The 20,771-nt window shown below is 52.6% G+C and overlaps 2 protein-coding genes across 7 annotated transcripts in view; one reads left to right on the top strand and one right to left on the bottom strand.

Moving 5' to 3' along the window:
• The window catches only part of PLCB2 (phospholipase C beta 2), a 52,148-nt gene extending 32,948 nt beyond the window's left edge, over positions 1-19,200 (bottom strand). For 2 of the 6 annotated variants that reach the window (XM_064163559.1, XM_064163565.1), the window contains exons 1-3: positions 12,192-12,925; positions 9,686-9,763; positions 7,565-7,633 (exon numbers count right to left, since the gene is read on the bottom strand). In XM_064163559.1, coding sequence (XP_064019629.1) covers positions 7,565-7,633; positions 9,686-9,763; positions 12,192-12,275 — 231 coding nt within the window. In that variant the 5' untranslated portion in view covers positions 12,276-12,925. Of the gene's footprint in view, positions 1-7,564; positions 7,634-9,685; positions 9,764-12,191; positions 12,926-18,278; positions 18,400-18,966 lie in introns of those variants that run through there. The other 4 variants (XM_064163562.1, XM_064163560.1, XM_064163564.1 and 1 more) reach the window with 4 other exon arrangements.
• A 112-nt stretch (positions 19,201-19,312) lies between these two features.
• On the top strand, positions 19,313-20,570 carry INAFM2 (InaF motif containing 2). Its single transcript, XM_064163570.1, has one exon. The coding sequence runs from the start codon at positions 19,545-19,547 to the stop codon at positions 20,013-20,015; it is 471 nt and encodes a 156-aa protein (XP_064019640.1). The 5' UTR covers positions 19,313-19,544; the 3' UTR covers positions 20,016-20,570.
• The last annotated feature ends 201 nt before the right edge of the window (positions 20,571-20,771 follow it).

The following is a 20,771-nucleotide window of genomic DNA, read 5'->3' as shown; positions in this document are numbered from 1 at the left end:
CTTGGAACTGGATGCGCTTTAAGATCCAACCCAAACCACTGTATGATTCCACAGTTGTGTTTGGTGTCGTTGCGATGCACTATGTGATGCAGCACTTGTGGTATTAGGAGACAGGACGTGACAGGGAGTCTTCTCTCTCAGAGAAGATGTCTGGGTGTCAGAAGGAGCACCAGAATTAACCGAGCACCTTGGCTCTGCAGGTAACCCTCATGTCCTCCCTAGCAGCACAGCTCCATCACCGGATTCACCGCAGCACTGATAACTGAGACGCGAGGGGGGCAGCCTGTCCCCGCGACAAGCATCTCAGCAAGATGAGGCAGGAAAAAAACCCAGGCAGATGAAGCGCTCTTGGCTTTTGCTGAGGCCTTATCTAAAGGAAGCGGAACAGGCAGCGGCAGCACAGATTCGCACGGCACGAAACAGCCTGCGGCGCTCGGGAATGCAGCGGGAGCAGCCCGCCAGGGAGAGAGGCGCTGGCCGGAGGCGGCAGGGCAGGGGAGGCGCAGCGCGGCAGGGGGCTCGGCGCGGCAGCCGAAGGCGGCAGGGCAGGGGAGGCCGAAGGCGGCAGACGGCGGCGGTTCAGGCGGCGCTTCCTGCTGCTCACAGACCCCTCACAAACCAGGGGCTCCTGCACTCGGGACCCGCCTGCCCCCCCGCGGCCGCACCGCTGCCGTGGCGCCCGGCACTGGCCACCCACCGTGTGTTTATAGTGCGCGGCTCGGCCCCAGCTGCAGCCCGAGTGCTGCTCGCCCCTGGCTGACGGCCCCGTCACAGAACGCTTTGGGTTGCAAAGGAGCTAAACGATCATCCTAGTTCTGACTCCCCTGCCCTGGGCAGGAACACTTTCCCCGAGACCAGGTTGCCCAAGGCCTCATCCAACCTGGCTTTGGACACCCCCAGAGGAAGAGGGCAGCCGTGGCCTTCCTGGGCAACCAGTTCCAGGGTCTGACTGCCTTCACTGGAAAAAGTCTTCTTCGTCTCCACTCTGAATCTCCCCTCCTCCAGCTCAAAGCCATCACCCCTCATTCTGACATTACCAACCCTTGTCACAAGTCCCCCACCAGGCCTCCAATAGCCCCCTTCAGGTACTGGAAGGTGGCTAAGGTCTCCCTGGAGCTTTCTCTTCTCCAGGCTGGACAGACCCAGCTCTCCCAGCCTGTCCCCCTAGGGCAGATGCTCCATCCATCCCTCTGATCATCTTTGTGGCCTCCTCTGGACCTGCTCCAGCAGGTCCCTGTCCTTGTGGTGCTGGGGGCACCCGAACTGGACACAGCACTCCAGGTGAGGTCTCACAAGAGCAGAGTGGCAGAATCACCTCCCTCATCTTGCTGGTCACAATTCCTTTGATGCAGCCCAGGACACAGTTGCCTTCTGGACTGCCAGTGACCACTGCCAGCTCATGTTGAGCTTTTCATCATCTGACACCCCCATGTCTTATTTTCTCCAGACTGCTCTTAAACCACTCCTCACACACCCTGAATTTGTGCTTGGGATTGTCCCAACCCAGCTGCAGAACCTTGCACTTGGCCTTGTTGAACCTCAGGAGGTTGGCTTGGGCCTGTCTCAGCCCCTCTAACTGCCATCCCTACCCTCCAGCATGTCAACCACACCACACAGTTTGGTGTCATCCACAAACTTACTGAGGGTGTCCCAGTCCCACTGTCCATGTCCCTAGCGAAGATGTCAAACAGCACTGGTCCTAGTAGTGACCCCTGTGGGACACCACTCATCAGAAGAGAGCCTGTGAAATAACTTAGCATCACCTCCTCCCTTGTACATGCTCAGTTCAGAGTCACCATCTCTGAGATCAACAGCAACAAAATCCAGGTGGAGGATGAAACTGGTTTATAATAGTGATAGTCAGAATACACAGCTTCTGGTTTTAGGAGAAGTGATGCTTGTTTCAAAGCCAGTGCCTGCTGAGATGTCTAAACAAAACCCAAGATGAAGCCAATAGCAGCATGGCCTAAGCCATCGTGGATTTTGGTCCCAATTATTACATTCTCTGTCAGCCTTCTGGTGTCGAGGTGATCAGAAGGGGGAAAAATAAGCTGTTACTGTTCCTTGTTACTCAAAGGGAAACAGAACTGCATCATAATGAACATCTTGGTCTGCTCCAGCATGCTGCTGAACCACAGTCACTGGGTTTCTGCCTTGCCTTGGCTATGTTCAAAGGCCCTGCTAATTCTTGCCTTTATTACTCTTGACCACCTGCCAGAGTTCGTTCTGCCCTGTCTCTCCAAAAGAAGACAGGCTGTGGAGCACTGAGCAGCTCTCACAGGCAGGCAAGCAAAGGGGTGAGGAGTGGAATGCTGCATGTTCACAGGGTTTTGGCCTGCTGAGGGGCTAAAGTGCAGGTGGTGAAGACAGGAAGAGAGAAGAGAGCCTCTGTTTAAAGACAGCACCAGTGTCCTCACCTTCAGGCAGGAGCCATGGAGCTGTCTGGGCTGGAAAAGACCCCTAAAATCACTGAGCCAAACCATCCACCTATGACCACCACAGCCACTAAACTATGTCCCAAAGTGCCAGGTCCACACATTCCTTGAACACCCTTCTAGGGCAGCTTCTGGCACTTGGCATCACTGGGTTTACCCTAAAGCTGTTTCCAAACCTAAATGACTCGAAGAGCAGTGGTTCTTCTCACTTGAAGGAGGCTCCTCCTGCTGCCAACTCTCAGTGACTGGCCCACTGTCAGTGCCACCCTTACTCTGCTGGGCACCGCAGGCCGACTGCCTGCATCCCAAACACTTCAGTGTCACAACGAGGGTCCCAGCAACCCCTGCCCCTCGCAGCCTGCAGGGACAATGCTGTGACTTACAACAGTGGTGGCAAGGCAGTGTGCCTGATGGCAGCCCTTTCCAGAAGTGGTTTTCTGTGTGGGTGCTCTGGTGGCATTGTTCTTCATGCAGAGGTTACAACGAAAATCCCCAAACCTCTTTCTCAGCAGCAGGAGGAAAGTGCTACTGAAAACAGGTAACTCCCAATGTCCACAACACAACCCTCTGAGCAGAGACTCACTTAAGGCATGCTCCACTCTCATGCAGCTCAAGCCTCAGCCAGAAGAGCATGGGATCTTGCAGGAGATGGCACCAGCAGGTGCCCTCAAAGCACTGCTCTTCGCTGGGAATGTCTTCACTAAGCAAACCAGACCCTGAGCTTTGTCTCACAGAGGTTGTGGTTTTTCCATGGTGCTAGAGGCCAGGAAGTGGAAGAGGATTTGATTTCTTGTGGGCACTATCCAAGTCTCCTCCAGCAGCTGTGATTTCCTTCTCATCTTAATACCCATCAGCCCCACTTTTAGGCAATGAAACACATAACCATTGGTATTAACTTCAACAGTCACATCCCACAACCACTCCAAGGCATTTGTTTGCAAGAGGGAGGCAGCATCCTTTTTCACTCTACCACCCTCCACCTCCAACAGACCTTGGCTTGCCTTGTCACACCTGTTTTAACTCGACACCTTTGAGCAACAACGCACCAGGTTCATGTGAAGTAATTGTCACTGCTTGCTGCATTCCTTTGAAGAAACTCTGGTCTAGGATAGCCAACAGAATGCACAACTCAGCCCTGCAGAGGCATGGTGGATGCCATGCTTCATGGTACAGCCATGAAGCCACTTCCAGGACTGGATGCCAAATCTCTCCCACCATCTCGGTTCAATGGCCATTTCTGTGCTCACAGCAGGCCTTCTACCCATCATTCCCCAAGAGAAAGCTGGGTAAGGAGCCACTTTGGTGCATTTTACAACACCTTGTCACAGAAATGCCAGAAAATTCCTTTAACTGAAAAGAGGACTCATTTTAAATGGGTCTATGTGAAATGCAGAGCTCAGAAAGCCCTCAGGGTTTACCCAGCAGAGGTTGTCATCAAGCACATCACTTCTGCCTGTTCAGAATACTTAATAAATCACTTGGTGCTTGACCTTTCTTTCTTTCTGTGTAGGAAGTGAGCTGTAGCCAACTCCCAGGACTGTACAACACTGCCCGTGGGCTGCTACAATAGCTAGAAGACAAAAACTACACCAGGTCAGACCAGAGGTTCATCCATACACCTGGGGAAGGCTGTAAGAGCAAAGGCAATGACACTTCTCTGACACATCTCTGCAGCTTCCAGAAATGTATGATTCAGCAGCTTCCTAAGCCAGAGGCATTACCATGGGATGACAGAATGGTTTGGGCTGAAGGGGATCTTAAAGATCATCCAGTTCCAACTCCTTGCCATGGGCAGGGACACCTCCCATGAGACAAGGTTGCTCAAGGCTCCATCCAACCTGGCCTTGAACACCTCCAAGGGAGGGAGCGTCCACAGCCTCTCTGGGCAACCTGTGCCAGTGTCTCACCACCCTCACTGTAAAGAAACCTTTCCTAACATCTCGTTTAAATCTCCCCTCTGCCAGTTTAAACCCATTGCTCCTCACTCTATCATTACAGGACCTTGTAAATAGTCCCTCAGCCTTCCTGTAGGCCCCCTTCAGATGCTGGAAGGCTACTACAAGGTCGCCTTGAAGCCTTCTCTTCTCCAGCTGAAGAGCCCCAACTCTTGTAGCCTGTCCTCATAAGAGAGGTGCTCCAGCCCTCTGAGCATCTTTGTGGCCCTCCTCTGGAATCACTCTATTTGATGTCCTTGTGTTGGGTGCTCCAGAACTGCACACAGTACTTCAGGTGGGGTCTCAGGAGAGCCAAGGGGGAGAATCCTCTCCCTTTCCCTCTTCTCCCAGATGAAAGTATTCACCCCTGGTCCTATCACTGCAAGCCCTTATCTCACATTTAATAACCCTCAGAGGGTGTTTCCTTCTACTCCTGAGTTTTCCTAGCTGGTGCAGGAAGACATCCCACAGCACATGACATGCAAATCAGCAGCACCTCCTCCTGCTTGAAAATTCCACTTGATATGTAGTCCTCTTAATGGAAGAAACACTGAAAACTGCTTCATGCTCACCTTCTCCAGTCACCTCCTCACTTTACAGCATTCCACAATACTCCTTCACATCCTCCCCCCTTCTCTCTTCCAGACTACAGTTCCTGCCTCCTCAGATGCTCTTCCTACAGCAGCCAATTCTTTCTTTTACTCATCTTGCTGCTGCTATTCCCTACCTTTTCCAGTTGTCTCATATGGGAGGAGGACGCCAAAGAGGCACAGAAACATGAGTGCCCTCAGGGTGTGCACAGTGGCACCATTTCCTTTTTGTTTCCTTCTAACTCCTAACTTGGAGCTTCATTTTTGAGCACATGCCTGTGAACACTGCCTTGGTATTTTACCACACCCTCATGATGGTGTTTCTGAGCAGCAACACAAAATTCAGAGCCTGGTTAATTACAGATTAGAATCAAGGTGGGGGGGGTGCGTGCCTTGTCTGGTTATCTGTACTACATGTTATCACTTATTAGATCATGCAATCAGCAACTTGAGGCCTTTCTACACATCAGCCCATGTTTTGTTACCCCAAGTAGCTTGGTACTACTGGCAAATTCTGTCTTCTCTCTGTGTGCCACTCTTGCAGGTCACACATGAGCACACAGGGTGCCAAAGCCTGAGCACTGATCATCCTGGATATGTCTCTCACCTTTTTCTTCTCCTTCTTCTCCTTGTTTCAGACAGTTTTGGACTCACTGAAACTCAAATCATATAACCACAGAATACACTGGGTTGGAAAGAACCCTCAAAAGTCATGTTGTCCAACCCCTTTGCAGTCAGCAGGACATCTCCAACTAGAGCAGGCTGCTCAGGGCCCCAGCAAGTCTGACTGTAAATGTCTCCAGGAATGAAGCCTCTACTACATCTCTGGGCAACCTGTTCCAGTATTTCACCACCTTCATAGTAAAATACTTCCTCCTAATCATGGAATCAACCAGGTAGGAAGAGACCTCCAAGATTGTCCAGTCCAACCTATCACCCAGCCCTGTCCAATCAACCAGACCATGGCACTAAGTGCTCCATCCAGTCTTTTCTTGACCACCTCCACAGACAGCAACTCCACCACCTCCCTGGGCAGCCCATTCCAATGTCCAACTTAAACCTCCCCTGCTCCAGTTTCAACCCAGATGTTTCATTCGAGTGAATTTCCAAGAAAGGAAGCTTTTCAGAAAGAATTGTGTAAGATGGGCACTGCTCTCAAGCTCTGCTGGGCCTTTAGCACCCAGCTCACTGTGGTCTTTTGGGAACCATCAGTCTCAGGAAGCTCTGGAGGGACATTTTAGAGCAGCACCAAGAAAACAGCCTCACCAGTTACGCAAAGAGGCTGCTCGAGTCTCTCGGGTTGCAAAACCTTTCCCTTTTGCAGCAGGCTGAGAATTGCCTCTGTTGTTGTCTTTACTCCTTGGTTTCCTTTTCACATTCAAGCTTTCTTTCAGTTTTTTGCTTGCCTCTTCCATACATGGAAAGTTAAAAACAAGCAAACAAAAAAAAGAGCCAGGAAAAAAAAAATGTCCTAACAAGGACAACTTTGCTCCAGGAAGCTTGAATTATAACTGAAACTGCCCTTGAACTGCCACCCTGCAAGCAGAGAATTTTCAATTCTTTGGTGGAGAAAAACAGAAGAAACTATTTTTTTCCCCCTGAAACTACATTTTCTTCCCTTTAAAGGGCAAAAACTCCACCAGTGTGCTCTAACCTCACTATAACTACAGGTTCGTAGCTGCCTTGGCCCGGTCTATGCATCCTTGCACAAAGGAAAGCTCTGGTGACTCAGAAGCATCACAAGCCATCAGTGTTGGACCAGATGATCCTTGGGGTCCCTTCCAACTTGGCAGTCAGTGATTCTGTGAAGTCTCCTGTAGGACTTTCCTGTGTAGCTCACGGAATGTAAAGGTCAGGCTAAGATGAAAGCTTGAGAGAGAACCCATCTGCTGAGCACATCTCTAAAAGGCTCCTTTGAAAGGCACATGGAAAAGGAATTGTTCTCCTGGCTTTCTGGCATGTTCCTTCTAGCAAGCTCATATACCCTAGCCTGGAGGTGTCTTTGTTTTGGGTACACTCCCTTGAGGAGTTCAGAGATGACAAATGATAACTCTTTTATGTCATTGTGAGGTAAAGAGACAAGTACCAGGAGTAGCAGCTGAAGGACCTAGAGAAAAGGAGACTGAGGGGAGACCACCTGACTCTCTACAACTGCCTGAAAGGAGACTGGAGCCAGGTAGGGGTTGGTGTCTTCTCCCAAAGACAGAAACACGGGACAAGAGAAAACAAACTCAAATTGCATTGGCACGGTTTAGGTTGGACATGAGGAACAATTTTTTCATCTTGAGGGCTGTCAAGGTCTGGCTCAGGCTGCCCAGGGCAGTGGTGGAGTCCCCATTCTTGGAGGGGTTTCAAAGCCATGAAGATGTGGTGTGGAGGAACATGGTTTAATGGTGAACTGATGGTGCTGAGTTAATGGTTGGACTCCATGATCTTAAAGGTCCCATGCAGCCTAAATGATTCTGTGATTGAGGCAAGGTCCTCTCCACCTTGCAGGAGAAAGCCGGGATAAGCTGAATCAGCTGCTGCCAAAGCCCCAGGCAGCCCTGCCTTTCCCATCTGAACAACCAAACCAACTCCAGCAGAAATGAAGCCATGCACTCACCTTGGGGATTTTGGCAAACCTCCCTACACGGGTATCTCTGATGCTGGTTATATCCAACATTTCCATCTCCTACAACAGAACAAGGACAAGGAAGGTGAGGAAAGGCAAAGGAGCCATTCCAGAGCCCACAGAAGCTGCCAAGCAGGTCTCAGACAGCACCCTCGATTGGGAAAGAGCTCTCCCACCAGGAACAAGGCAGGTGGGGAAACATCAACAAGCAGGACATCAGACTGTTGGAGAGGACCCAGAGGAAGCCACAAAGATAATCAGAGGGCTGCAGCACCTCTGCTATGGGGACAGGCTGGGAGAGTTGTGGCTGTTTAGCTTGAAGAGAAGGCTCTGAGGAGACCTTAGAGCAGCCTTTCAGTACCTGAAGGAGGTTACAAGAAAGGGTGAGGGGTGAAGGCTTTGAGCTGGAAGAGGGCAGATTGAAACTGGAGATTAGGAAGAAACTCTTTACAGTGAGGGTGGTGAGGCACCAAAACAGGTTGCTCTGGCTGGCTGTGGATGCCTCCTGTATTTAAAACCAGGTTGGCTGGAGCCTTGAGCAACCTGGTCTGGTGGAAGGTGTCCCTCCCCATGGTAGGGGGGCTGGAATGAGATGATCTTTAAAGGTCCCTTCAAACCCAAACCCTCCTACGATTCTGTGATGTCCATCTGCCCAGTGCTGAGGTAGTGGTGGTCTGCAGCACTGCCCTCTTCACAGTGAGGCCAGAAGCCTCTCCATCCGTCCTTTGCCTCCACCCATTCAACACTGAGCAGCTGAGCTGGAAGAGAGGCAGGACCACCTCTTCTCCAGATCACTCCCAACAGACTTGTTCTGAAGCAATTCCCATGGAGGACATTCCACAACCTTCCCCAGGCAGCCCACCCCATGTTCTCACTACTGTTATCATGTTTATTTTGTTTATTCTTTTAATATCCAACCTGAATTTCCTTCCTCTGTTACTAATTTGCCTGCTCACAGTGAATCTGGAGAACAAATTATACTTGCTGCAGCAGATAATGCTCTTTTCCAAGATCACAACAAGGAACAATGTGGATACCATACCTTCTGGCTGGATCCCTATTTCATTGTCAAGCAGAGTGGAAATTTTACTCCTAATCCCTTGTACAACAGCAGCACAGGTTTTTTTTCTTCCCTGCTGTTCATCACAAGAGGAGCTGGCTGGGCCAAAGAAGCCATGTGAGTTCAACAGATAAGCTACTGACCATATCTCACAAAGCTTTGGGTGCTCTGCTCATGCCAGCCCTCACAGGACCTCCTCAAGCCAGTCCCAGCTCCCTCTGACAGCCAGCATTTACCCACTACCCTTGCTAGCTCATGCCACCTGCAGATTCCCTCAGAATACAGGTAAGATGTCCCCCAAGTGCTTCCAAGGATGCAAACCAGGCTGCTGAGGGCTGGCTGGAGCTCCCACAGCAAAAATCCTACTGTCAGGAGTGGACCTTGAAAGGAAAAAGAGCGTGATGGATGTGGCTGAAGAGAGAGCAGATCTTCTACAGGGATGTGACAGTGCTCAGCCTCAGGACACTGTGTTCTGGGAGGACATGGCTGTGTGACAGTGCCTTGCCCACTGGCACTGGGGCACACTTCTCTGAGAATCACACAATCATGGAATTGTTTGGGTTGGAAGAGACTTCAACCTAAGACCACCATGGCCATTAAACAGCATCTCCAAGTGCCATGTGCACGTTTCTTGAATGCCCTTAGTGACAGCGAAGAGCTCCCCAGAACACTTCACGTCTCCTGGCCAGGACACTGTGCAGGACTCATCTCTTTATCTACACTATGCCTCTTCAACATGTAGGTCATGAAGAGGAAGTAGCTGCACCACAGCCCTGCTCTGGAAAGCAGAAGTAAGCTCAGCCTTCCACCTCCAGTCAGCCAGACCTCTCCACTCCTTGTGGTTTCTCCTCAGTGAGGAACTGAATTCTCTCTCCTTGGTTTGTTGCCCCTCACTCTCCTCCAGCAACCAGTACCCTGTGGTTTCCCACTGGCACTGTGCACACCCATCCTGGCCAGAGAGGAGCCCAACTGCCTCTCCAGACTTGAAGCCTCCATATCCTTATGGTCACTGCTTTTATTTGGAGACCAAGTTGTGAACTCCAAGCACTTACCTTGCTCTGATAGGTCCAGTACAAGTAAAAGCCCTTTGGGTCCACTCGAAGAATGACAGGAGAAGCACTTGCCGTTTCCTGCCAAAGCCAGAAGAGAGGAGGTTAGCACCTTATGTGACTTGGAGAAACCATTATGGGATGTAAGGTTCCCAGTTCAAACATAGACCCAGTTGGGTGAATCACCCTCTGTGATTTATGGAACTGAACTGGATGATTTCAGAACATCTCCAGGGTAACGGTGTGAAACTTCTGGAAGCTGAGCACTGCTGAAGCCCAAGTCTCACCTAATACTATGCATTTAGCTTAGAATGGCTCTTTTGGAGCTTCCTAGACAATGAATCTAGAAAAGGAAGCACCTGTAGATGCAATTAATGGTTTCACTTGAACTTCTTTCTCTCCAAGGCACCTACTTCATTCCACAAGCTCTAGAAGTAGCCTGGGCCAAGCAGAGCCAGCACTCATCCATGGCATCTATGAATCCATGCCACCTAGCATCTAGGGACTCAGTATCTAGGGACTCCAGGTGCTCTCTTGATAGAGAACAGGTCTAGTCAGGAAGACCTGGAGTAGAGGTCCACCTGCTACAGCAGATGAATCTGCTTCGGGGGTGATTCTGGAACTCCATGGCCTAGCTCTACACAGACTATAAAAGGAAGCAGATACTTAATCACAGGCACAAAAAAAAAACCAAGAAAATATTCAGGTCTGGTCCTGAACCACATCCAACAAGGACATCTTCCAGATGAGAACCAAGGTGGACAATCTGGACAAATGTGGCCTCAAGCTGCACCAGGAGATGTTCAGGTTGGATTACTAGGCACAGTTTCTTTGCTGAAAGAGTGGTCAAGCATTGAGACAGGCTGCCCGGGGAGGTGGTGGAGTCCCTGGAGGTGTTTGTTCAAAAACCAAGTAGATGTGGCACTCTGGGACATGGTCTGGTGGTCATGGAAGCGTTGGGTAGAAGACTGGAGTTACTGTAGAGATCTTTTCCCACTGTAATGATTCTATGACTATTATTCTCAGAAACCAAACTCCTGTTCCAATGCAGAGAAGCCACAAGTGCTCCACTGAAAAGGAAGGCAAAGTTGTGCTATCAACCACACCCTGCTGTCATCCCTTGGTTTATGCACTGCTCATGGATTAACTGCCCAGAGATATTCCAACCTGTGCTCCTCAGCATCCACCCTTTTTATCCATCATCCTTTCCTATTACATCGCTTCCTTATTCCTCAGTGCTGCTGCACCATCCCTGCTTATTACAGAATGGTTTGGGTTGGAAAGGACCTCAAAGACCATCTAGTTGCAATGCCACTAGCCCAGGTTGCTCAAGACCCCACCCAGTCTGGCCTCAAACACCTCCAGGGAGGGGGCATCCACAACCTCCCTGGGCAACCTGTTCCAGTGTCTGACCGCTCTCACTGTAAAGAGTTTCTTCCCAATCTCCAGTCTCAATTTCCCCTCTTCCAGCTCAAAGCCATCGCCCCTTACCCTGTCACTACAGGCCCTTGTCAAAAGTCCCTCCCCGGCTGCACACAAGTGATCAGCCACACCCACACACTGCCTTCAGACCTCAAACTCTGATCCAGCTCTACACCCACAACAGCTGCTGGAGGCTCCTTCGAACACATCTCATCTGCAACACCACATCAAATGCTTCCCTCAGAGCTTGGTGAACAATCAGAACCTGCCCTGCCCCTGTTTTATCAACATTCACGCTCGACAGCAGGTGATTCATGCTGCAGACAAAATCGATGGACAGCTGCTGTCCCCTTGCTAGGGAAGTGGATGCTGGGGCAAATCCTCTTTTGCCTTCCTACTATGCAAGGAAGGGAACTATTACAGCCAGATCCATGTCTCCTCTTCTGCCGTTCCACACTTTGCCTCTTACAACAAAAGGCAGGGAAAACAGGTGTTTTGAGGACACCAGAGGACACGGAGTTGGAGAGCTGTAGCGCTCTGCAGCTAGGCTGTGGCACTGGTCCAGCGCAGACTCTGTGCTGCTGGAACACTGCATGGGTTGGAGCACACAGACCCCGAGGCTGGGCAGATGTGGAGGATATGGCTCACCCTCAGTCCACTCCAGCAGCTGGGCCAGAAAAGAAAAAAATCTTGGAGCTTGATCTCTCTGTCTGCAAAGTGAGGGGAGTCTGCTCAGCGCTGGAGTGAATCCCACCCTGTAGGCCCCTCTGGACAAGCCCAAGTGCAGTGGGTGCCCCTCACCCCAAGGAGACTTCCACCAGTGAGCACCTTCCCAAGGGTTGATTTGCACAGGCAGGACTCTGGAGTCCACACAGACCCTGTGACTCTGTTTGCTTCACACACACTCCCAGCAACAGGCAGCACATAAGTGACCTGCCCCCCAGCACCTACACTCCTTGCTTTTAGCCTTCAGCTCTCCTGTTCATCTCCATCCACTCGCCACGATGTGCTCCCAGTCTCCCCAGAAGATGGTGCCTGCACAGCCACCTCCCACAGAACCCAGCGCAGCCAAGCCCCTGGTACTCACATCATCCCACTTGATGAAGCGCTCGCCCTTGGACAGGTACTCCTTCACCTCTAGGGGCTGCAGGACAGGTGTCAGCACTGACATTGTCCCACAGATGTGCTCCTCGGCTACCACAACCAACAGCAGCTGCACGGTTTGCTCCTCCTTGGCCCCCTCTGCTCTATCTCTGCCTCTCACATGGCAGGGCTCTGCGCCACAGCCGCTGTTGGCATCAGAGAGCAAACAGGCTCTTCTGTCCCGGCCAAGTTTAGGAGGGGCAGGGGCAGACGGGCTCGCAGCGAGCAATCTGCATTGTAAATCAACGGCTCCCGGGCAGGCACGCGGAGCTCAGCCCAAGGTCACCTCCAGGGCAAGCCCACGACGGGTTGAGATGCCTGAGCTCAGCCCAAGGTCACCTTGAGGAAGCCCCCGACGGGTTGAGATGCCCTGGTGGGCAGCACCGCCACACACCTCCTCTCCAGCAGGGACCTTCTCCTCCGAGCCGTGCAGGGTTCACAGCACTTCCGCAGCTGAACTTCCTTAAATGTTCTCTTGACGAAGCGCAGGCATTGCCAGCCCACACTTCAACTGCCTCGCAGCTGTGGTCAGGGAGCTCGGGCTCTGACTAGCTGCAGACTGCCCTCTTTATGTGACAGCCTCACACCACCTCCAGCTCACTCCTTGCTCCACACTCAGGCTCCATGTCTGAGGCCACTTGCTGCACTGTGAACATTTTTCCTCTCTCCTGTAGGTTCTGCTGCATTCCTAGAAACATAGATGCACAGAAAGGACCTTAAAGATCATCTAGTTTGAACCCCCCCTGCCATGGGCAGGGACACCTTCCACTAGCTCAGGTTGCTCAAGGCCCCATCAATCTGGCCTTGAACATTTCCAGGGAGGGGGCATCCACAACGTCCCTGGGCACCCTGTTCCAGTGTCTCCCCACCCTCACTGTAAAGAATTTCTTTCTAATTGCCACTCTCAATCACCCCTCTTCCCCTCAAAGCCATTTCCCCTCATCCTGTCACTATATGCCCTTGTCAAAAGTCCCTCCCCAGTTCTCCTTTCAGGTACTGGAAAACTGCTCTAAGGTCTCCCTGGAGCCTTCTCCAGGCTGAACAGACCCAAGAATTGCAGCCTCTCCTCATAGGGAGGTGCTCCAAGCCTCTGATCATCTTCATGGCCTCCTTCTGACCTGCCACCATCCCTGTTGCATAAAGGTGGTCACAGAAGCTGAAGCTCACTCCTTCTGCATAACCCAGCCTCCCTTATCTTTCATTTCACACTCCTTGCTCGCTTCAGGAGTTTCCATCCCTTGCATGAGGAGATGGCTGATGGAGCAGTGATAGAACAAAGCAGCAGCAGTCCTGCCCTCTGCTGAAGGCTCTGATAGCAGAGCAGGCAGATGCAGCAGCACTTGGAGCAGCATTTATGCACCACCCTGCATGTCTGTCCTCTTGCAAGACCATCACCCTGGCTAAACTCATTCTTTGCCTCTTCTGTTCAGGGCTTCCTCTGCTTTCATCCCTCACCTTCACCGTGGTGCATCCCACCACTCACCACAAGTGTTTAAATAGTAAAGTTGGCCTTTTTTCTCCCCCTTTTTGATGCCTCATCCTTACCTTCCTGTCTGGTCCATTCCATGGCCTCCCTCTCCATTGAATCTCACCAGATGGCAGTCACAGAATCATAGAATTGTTTGGGTTAGAAAAGACCTCTAAACCTGAGTCCAACTGTCAATCCGTGGCCATTACACCATGTCCCCAAGTGCCATGTCCACATGTTTTTTGAACACCTCCAGGGATGGTGACTGCACCACCTCCCTGGGCAGCCTGTTCCAATGCCTGATCACTCAAAGCAATTGCCCCTAAATGCAACCTAAACCTCCCAGGCACAATTTCAGGCCATTTACAGTCATTCCTATCACCTGATACTAGGCAGACTGACTCCCACCTCACTCCAGCCTCCTTTCAGGGAGCTGTAGAGGGCAACGAAGTCCTCCCTCAGCCTTCTCGTCTCCACACTGACCAACCCCAGGTTCCTCGGTCAGCACAGCCGTCGAGAGGTTTGGAAGAAAAGGTCTGCAGACAGCGATTTAAGCCATAGCTGCTATTAAGCCACCTTGACTGGATGGCTCCTTGAGGTTCAGCAAGTTCTCCTGGACCCTCAAGCCCACCCCACGCCCCCAAGCCTGCAAGCGACCTCTCCCCGCACGGCTCTGCGGGAGGTAGCCTTTGCAGCGTGCAATGCCGCCCCCTAGTGCGCAGCTACAGCATTTCACCCGCAGCCGTCCGCGCCGCCTTCCGACACCAGCTGAGAATCCACAGCCAATCACAGGATGGGCTGAGTCGCAAAAGACCTTTGTGCTGCCCTCTGAGCCCCGGGGATTCTGATGGCATCCACCACACAAAAATGGGAGTCACCAAACTGATGAGATGAAGTTGAAGTTGCTGCTGCATGCTGAACTGCCAGAGGCTTCCTGCCCAAGGCCTCTCTCCAGAGCAAGCCCAGACCTCTTGCTGTTGCATCTCAAACTCAGCATGAGTTTTGTCTTCCCCATCCACCCCACGGCCTCTGCAGATCACTTTCCAAGTCAATGCAAGTCAGTGGGTTGAGCAAGCTTCTGACGCTACAGCTACATCAGAAACTGAAGGAACTAAAAGAAGAGAGACTCGCAGAATGGTTTGGGTTGGAAGGGACCCTAAAGATCATCTAGTTCCAGACCCCCTGCCACAGGCAGAGACATCTTCCATTAGACCAGGTTGCTTAAGGTCCTGGTCTAAGAGAAGGCACACCCCCAGCCTCCCCTCAGCTGTTAACTGATTAACAGGACAGCATCTTCCGTATCAGACAGACGAGACTTCAAAGTATAAAAGGAAAATGCCAAAGCATTCCTGTAGACCTCAAGCAGGAGACTGGAAGAAGTGTGAAAAGGAGGAGCATTTCCCTCCCAGTGCATAGCAGAACATAAGAGATTGTGCCCTGTCACCAGCAGAGACACCCTCTATGACAGAAGGCTCCAGCCTTGCAAAGTATTTGCTCAAGGACTTCAGCCAAGAGAGAAAGATGGATTCAAGCACACCTATTGCATCCTTTAAACATCAGGAGACACGCAGGAATTCCTCATCCATCTCTCCCTAAGTGCAACCAAGGAGACAGTATGATCTTTAAAAAGCAATACAGAGCCAGAGTGTCACAGTTCTTTGTGAAGTGATAATGTGCCTGCACAAGTCACACTGCCAGGGGTGGGCACCAGGAACAAAAGCCAGGGCCAGAGCTTAGACAAAGCAGTGAATTACGATTTCAGTCACACAACCAACCCAAGTGCAGCAATCACAATCTGGGGGTGGGGAGTGTGTGGGGGGGTTGTCACAGCAGCTTGTCTCCTGCTGGTAGGGCACAGGAAGGGCATAGCAGCTACCTTTGCTTATCAGAATCGCACTGGGTTGGAAAGGATGCTGAAAGGCCATCTTGTCCACCCTCTACAGTCAGCAGGAACATCTCCAGCTGGAGCCAGTTGCTCAGAGCCCCAGCAAGTCTGACCCTGAACGTTTCCTCCACTATGTTTCTGGCTAACCTGTTCCAGTGTCTCACCACCCTCATTGTGAAGAGCTTCCTCCTGATGTCCAACCTAAATCTTCTCTGCTCCAGTTTCAAATCATTGCTCCTCATCTTATCTCCACAACACCTTCGAAACAGTCCTGTCCAAGCCTTCCTGTAGCCCACTTCAGGTATTGAAATGTAGCTCTAAGACCTACCTGGAGCTTTTTCTTCTCCAGGATGAGCAGACCCCAGCTCTCTCAGCCTGTCCTCAAGCAGGGAGCTCCAGCCCTCTGATCATCTTTGTGGCCTCCTCTGGATCAGCTCCAGCAGGTCCATGCCCTTTTTCTGTTGAGGGATCCATAGGTGGATGCAGCACTCCAGGTGAGGTCTCACCAGAGCAGAGGGGCAGAGTCACCTCTTTCAACCTTGTTGACCATGCTGCTTTTGATGCAGCCTTCTAGGCTGGAAGTGCCCATTGCTGGCTCTCATCCAACTTCTCATCCACCAGCACCTCTCTCCCTTGCTGAATGAAAAGCATGGGGGCACTGGGGCTGTGGGAAGCCACTCAACCCACCCCCGGTCCCAGGGCAGAGTGAGACATGACATTCATCAACTCTGGCAGATATCAGGGTGTCACGAGGCCTCTGATAGCAAGGAAGCCTCAGCCACGTCCCAGGCAACCCAATCCAGCATTTCAAGGTCTGTGCAGAGGTAATATCTGAGGCCAATAATCTCCCTTAATTAAGTCTTCCATGTCCTGAAGCATTAGATGCAACCCGCTGACTGAAGATGGGAAATCAATAATGTGAGTTTATTTAGCTCCATCCTTCAGGGGCCCTTGGAGAGCAAACAAACAGCCCAGTGCCAGAGGGAGCAGCAGAACTCAAGCAGTGCTGTTCAGGCAGGTAGGTGGAACACCAAACTTTCAACAGTCTGTCTCAGCTCTTGGTGTTTGAACTAAACACAGCAATAAGGCAGCAAGTGATGAGCTCTTTAAGAGTTTTCCAGTGAGCTCTCAGACCAGAGAAGTAAAAACTAGAGAGGTTTATAAATAAAAGGACTCTGAAGTGTCCATGGCTTGGCCTGTTGTGGGAGAAATGGTGCATGTTCAAGAGCTCTTTGGCAGGCAGGTCCAGTTCCAAGGTGCACTATGTGCCCTTGGCTCTGCCTTGGGTGAGTGAACTCTTTTTTGACCTTCAGGGACTTGCTGGAGAGAGTGCAGCAAAGGGCTACAAAGATGCTGAGGGGACTGGAACATCTCTCTGAGGAGGAAAGACTGAATCAACCTTTTAGGCTGGAGAAGAGCAGACTGAGGGGGGGATCTGATCAATACTTCAAAGGTGAGTGTCAGAAGGACAGGACCAGTCTGTTCAGTGGTGCCCAGTGACAGGGCAAGGGGAAATGAGCACAAACTGGAACATAAGAAGTTCCATCTAAACATGAGAAGAAACTTCTTTAAGGATGCTGGAGCCCTGGAGCAGGCTGCCCAAGGAGATGGTAGAGTCTCCACCTCTGAATCACAGAATCAACCAAGTTAGAAAAGACTTGGAAACATTCCAAACCTGTCTGGACATGTTCCTGTGTTACCCTCTCTAGGTGGCCCTGCCATGGCAGGAGGTCGGACTCAGTGACTTCCAGAGGTCCTTTCTAACCTTCTTGGGATTCTTTAGGAAGAAAAGAAAAAATTAGATCTCACTTAGAGGACTAATTTGCAGCTTTGTCTACTGCCTGCCACACCCCCTGCTTTTACAAGGCCTGTAAGTTCTGTACTCCAGAGCTCCATTTCTGCACCACAGGAGCCTACTCAGCACACAGCTTGGTTATGGCTGTTAAAACCCTGAGGACAAAGAAGCGATCATTACTGCAGCTCGGGCTTCCTGGCTCTCCCTTGCCTTGGTGGGTGGTTCTGAGCAAGGAACTAAGCTTAAGAACAGAACAGAAGGCACAAGCCTTCCGGCACCTGCTTGCACTTCAACAAAAGGACCTGGGGAGAGGTTCACACCCAGTTATTTGTGCTCAGTAAAAAGAAAAGCTCACACCTGACCTTGGCAAAAGCCAATGAGACCAGCCTTGTCTTACTCAACACTGAGGCAGCAGAGGGCTTGGCACACAGCAGAGGGCCTGAAAATCACAGAAACATATAATTGTTTGGGTTGCAAAAGACCTTTAAGATCATCAAGACCCAAGACCACTGTGGCCAGATCAGAGTTTTTTAACACCTTCATTTTTAGATTTTGCTTTTGTGACACCATAGGAGTGTTGTTGTCTGGTACAGACTCCTGCAGCTTGAAGAAGCAATGACTGCATGCCAAGGGAGACAAAGATGCTGAGCTGAAGGCAGCGTTGCCAGAGTGGCACAGTTGAGTTTTAGTGTTTGAGTCCCAAAGAGTGAACAAGAGGGGAACAAGAGAGCTGGATTCAAAAGCAAACTGGGGAGCTGCTAGATCAAAAAAGGTCCAAACTCAAAAATGTGTTGTGTAGTACAAAACCTCAAAAGTCTCTGGCCTCAAAAGAAACAGCTCAGTGACTCTGGTAAAGCAGAGGAAAGGTGTGCCAAGAACTCACCAAGTTACAGACTTCTCCTTTGGAATGCAAAGACAGAGCAGCAGACAGCTGCTGGATAGAACAGATGAAGCAAGGGGAGAAAAGGATGGAGCTAACTCATCTCCAGAAAAAAAAAACCAGCCTGAAAAATGACAGAGAAAACACACTTTGTAAGAACTGCTGCGAACCCACTGGTACCATGTCAACACAGAGCCCACACTGCATACACCATCTACAGGAGACCACAGAAGATGAGTTTCTGTGACTCAGGAAGGCTCTGTCAGTCAGATGCCATCAGCACCTGACACCAGAGAGAAAAGACCAACCCCCAGGTCACTCTAACCTCCTTTCAGGGACCTGTAGAGAGCAGTAAGAGTCCCCCTCCTCCTCCTCTTCTCCAGTCCAACTCCCCTCAGCACTTCTATGACCCTTCGCTAAACTCTCCCCTTCTCTTGAACTAGGGAGGCCAGGGCTGGACTCAGTTCTCCCCCTATGGCCGCCAGAGGGCAGAGCAGAGAGAGTGGCAAATGTCCCTCGCCCTGCTGGCCACACTCTCCCTCATGCCGCCCCAGGAGACCATTTGCCTTCTTGGCTACAAGAGCACGTTGCACATGGCCCCTCTGCTGTCCCCCAGCACTCCCAGGACCTTCTCCTTGCAGCTGCTTCCTAGCAGGTTACCCCTCATCCGTACTGGTCAGGGGGTTACTACCTCCCACGGACAAGGTCCTCCAGTCGCCCTGGTTGAACTTCACGAAGTTCGCTGCTGCTCTGCAGCGAGCAGGGCTCCGCGACTCTCTCACCCGCGGACCTCCCGCTGGCTGCGGCGGGCAGCAAAAGGCAGAGGGGAAGCTGCAGTAAGCCGGGCACAGAGATGGACAAAGGGCCCGGCCACGGGGAACGCAGAACCGCAGCCTCCCCTGCCCGACGCAGCAGCCACCACGCTGCGCCCACGGAGGGACGAACCCCACCCACCCCGGCCATTGCCCCTTTAACCGCCCCCTCCCGCCGCCGATGCCCCTTTAAGCCCCTCCCCGAGCCCCCGCCCGCGGCCGGCGGAGCTGCCGGGAGCAGCGCGGGCCGCGGGCAGCGCTTCGGCGGCGGCGGCGGCAGTGGCGGGGCCCCGGCTGCGCGGGTGGGCAGCGGCACGGCAGCGGCGGCAGGGAGCTGGTTCCCAGGCAGCGGCATGTCCTGAGGAAAGCGACTGAGCGGCGCGGAGCCGAGCTGGGCCTCACCCCTGCACCCACCACGGAGGGGTCGGTGGAGCAGCGGGCCAAGTGCCGGGCCCCCATGAAGGAGAAGGAGGCGGGGGCGGAGCGGGGCAAGCCCGCCACTTACACCGGGGACAAGAAGGCTCGTATGGCGGCCAAGACCAACAAGAAGTGGGTGCGCCTGGCCACCGTGCTGGCCTACGTCCTCTCCGTCTCGCTGGCCGCCATCGTCCTCGCCGTCTACTACAGCCTCATCTGGCAGCCGGTGCGTGGCGGCGGTGGCGGCTCCGCTTCCAGCCCCGGCCCCGCCGCAGCCGCCACCTCGTCCTCCCAGCCCCGCGCCGCCCCGCCGCTACCGCCGGGCGCCGGGGCCGGCCCCGCACAGGAGGCTCCGCCAGCGTCGCCGCGGACGGGCCCCGACCACCGCGGCCTCGCCCACACTGATCGCCCGGACGCGTCGCAGCCGCCGCCCGGGGCCGGGCTGGAAGCGCGGGACGCGGTGGACGGTGCTGCCGCTGCCGCGCTGCAGCGGGCGCAGGGCAGCCCCTGAGGCGGCGGCCGGCGGCGCTCGGCCCGAAGCGCTGCGGGAGGACGGGGCCCGGCGGACAGCGGGGAGCGGCCGCGCTGCAGCGTGGGAGGCTCGGGCCGACCCCCGGCGGGGGATGTCCGCCGAGGCCCGCAGGAGGACGGAGGCCGGCGGGGCGCTGCCGGAGGTGGGATGGGGTTGGGAGAGCCCCGAGGACCCCAAGCCGGAGACTGACTCGGACTTTGCCTCGGCACCGCTGCGGTGGCTCCTGTTTTCTTCCCCCATTTTTCCTCCAAAGGGAATCCCGCGGCTGCGGTTTTCCTCTCCAGGGCTAGGCTCCCCCCTTCGAATTCCTCCGCTGTTTCTGCCACTGTTACCACCTACCCACGGATCTCCCTGTCCCAGATCCCTCACTATTTACCGGACCAGCTGGGAACAAGATGAATTTAGAGGCTGTAATCCATTGTTTAAGTAAAAACAAACCCAGTTTTGTTTAACGATGAGCATAAACTTATTTAAAAACCCTGTGGAAGGTAAATCGACTTGTTTACTATATTAAAGTATTTTCCCAATAGGAAAGTCTCTGCAATACAGCATGTTCTCTTACGTGGCGGGGTGGACGGACTGGGAGCGATGTCCTACTTCCCAGGTAGCAAACGTGGTTTGCCCTCTCTAAAGGGCAGCTGTGGCACTTGATGATGTTGATACATTTGTCATTAATCTCTTTAGGTGAGGCTGGAGGAACCTCTCTGCCTGCCTCAATCCCACTGGTGATGGCAG

The sequence above is a fragment of the Pogoniulus pusillus genome, chromosome 24 (genome assembly GCF_015220805.1).
Source record: "Pogoniulus pusillus isolate bPogPus1 chromosome 24, bPogPus1.pri, whole genome shotgun sequence".
NCBI lineage: Eukaryota > Metazoa > Chordata > Aves > Piciformes > Lybiidae > Pogoniulus > Pogoniulus pusillus.
Note: the sequence above shows the minus strand (reverse complement) of the source record. Positions and strands in the feature narration are given on the sequence as shown.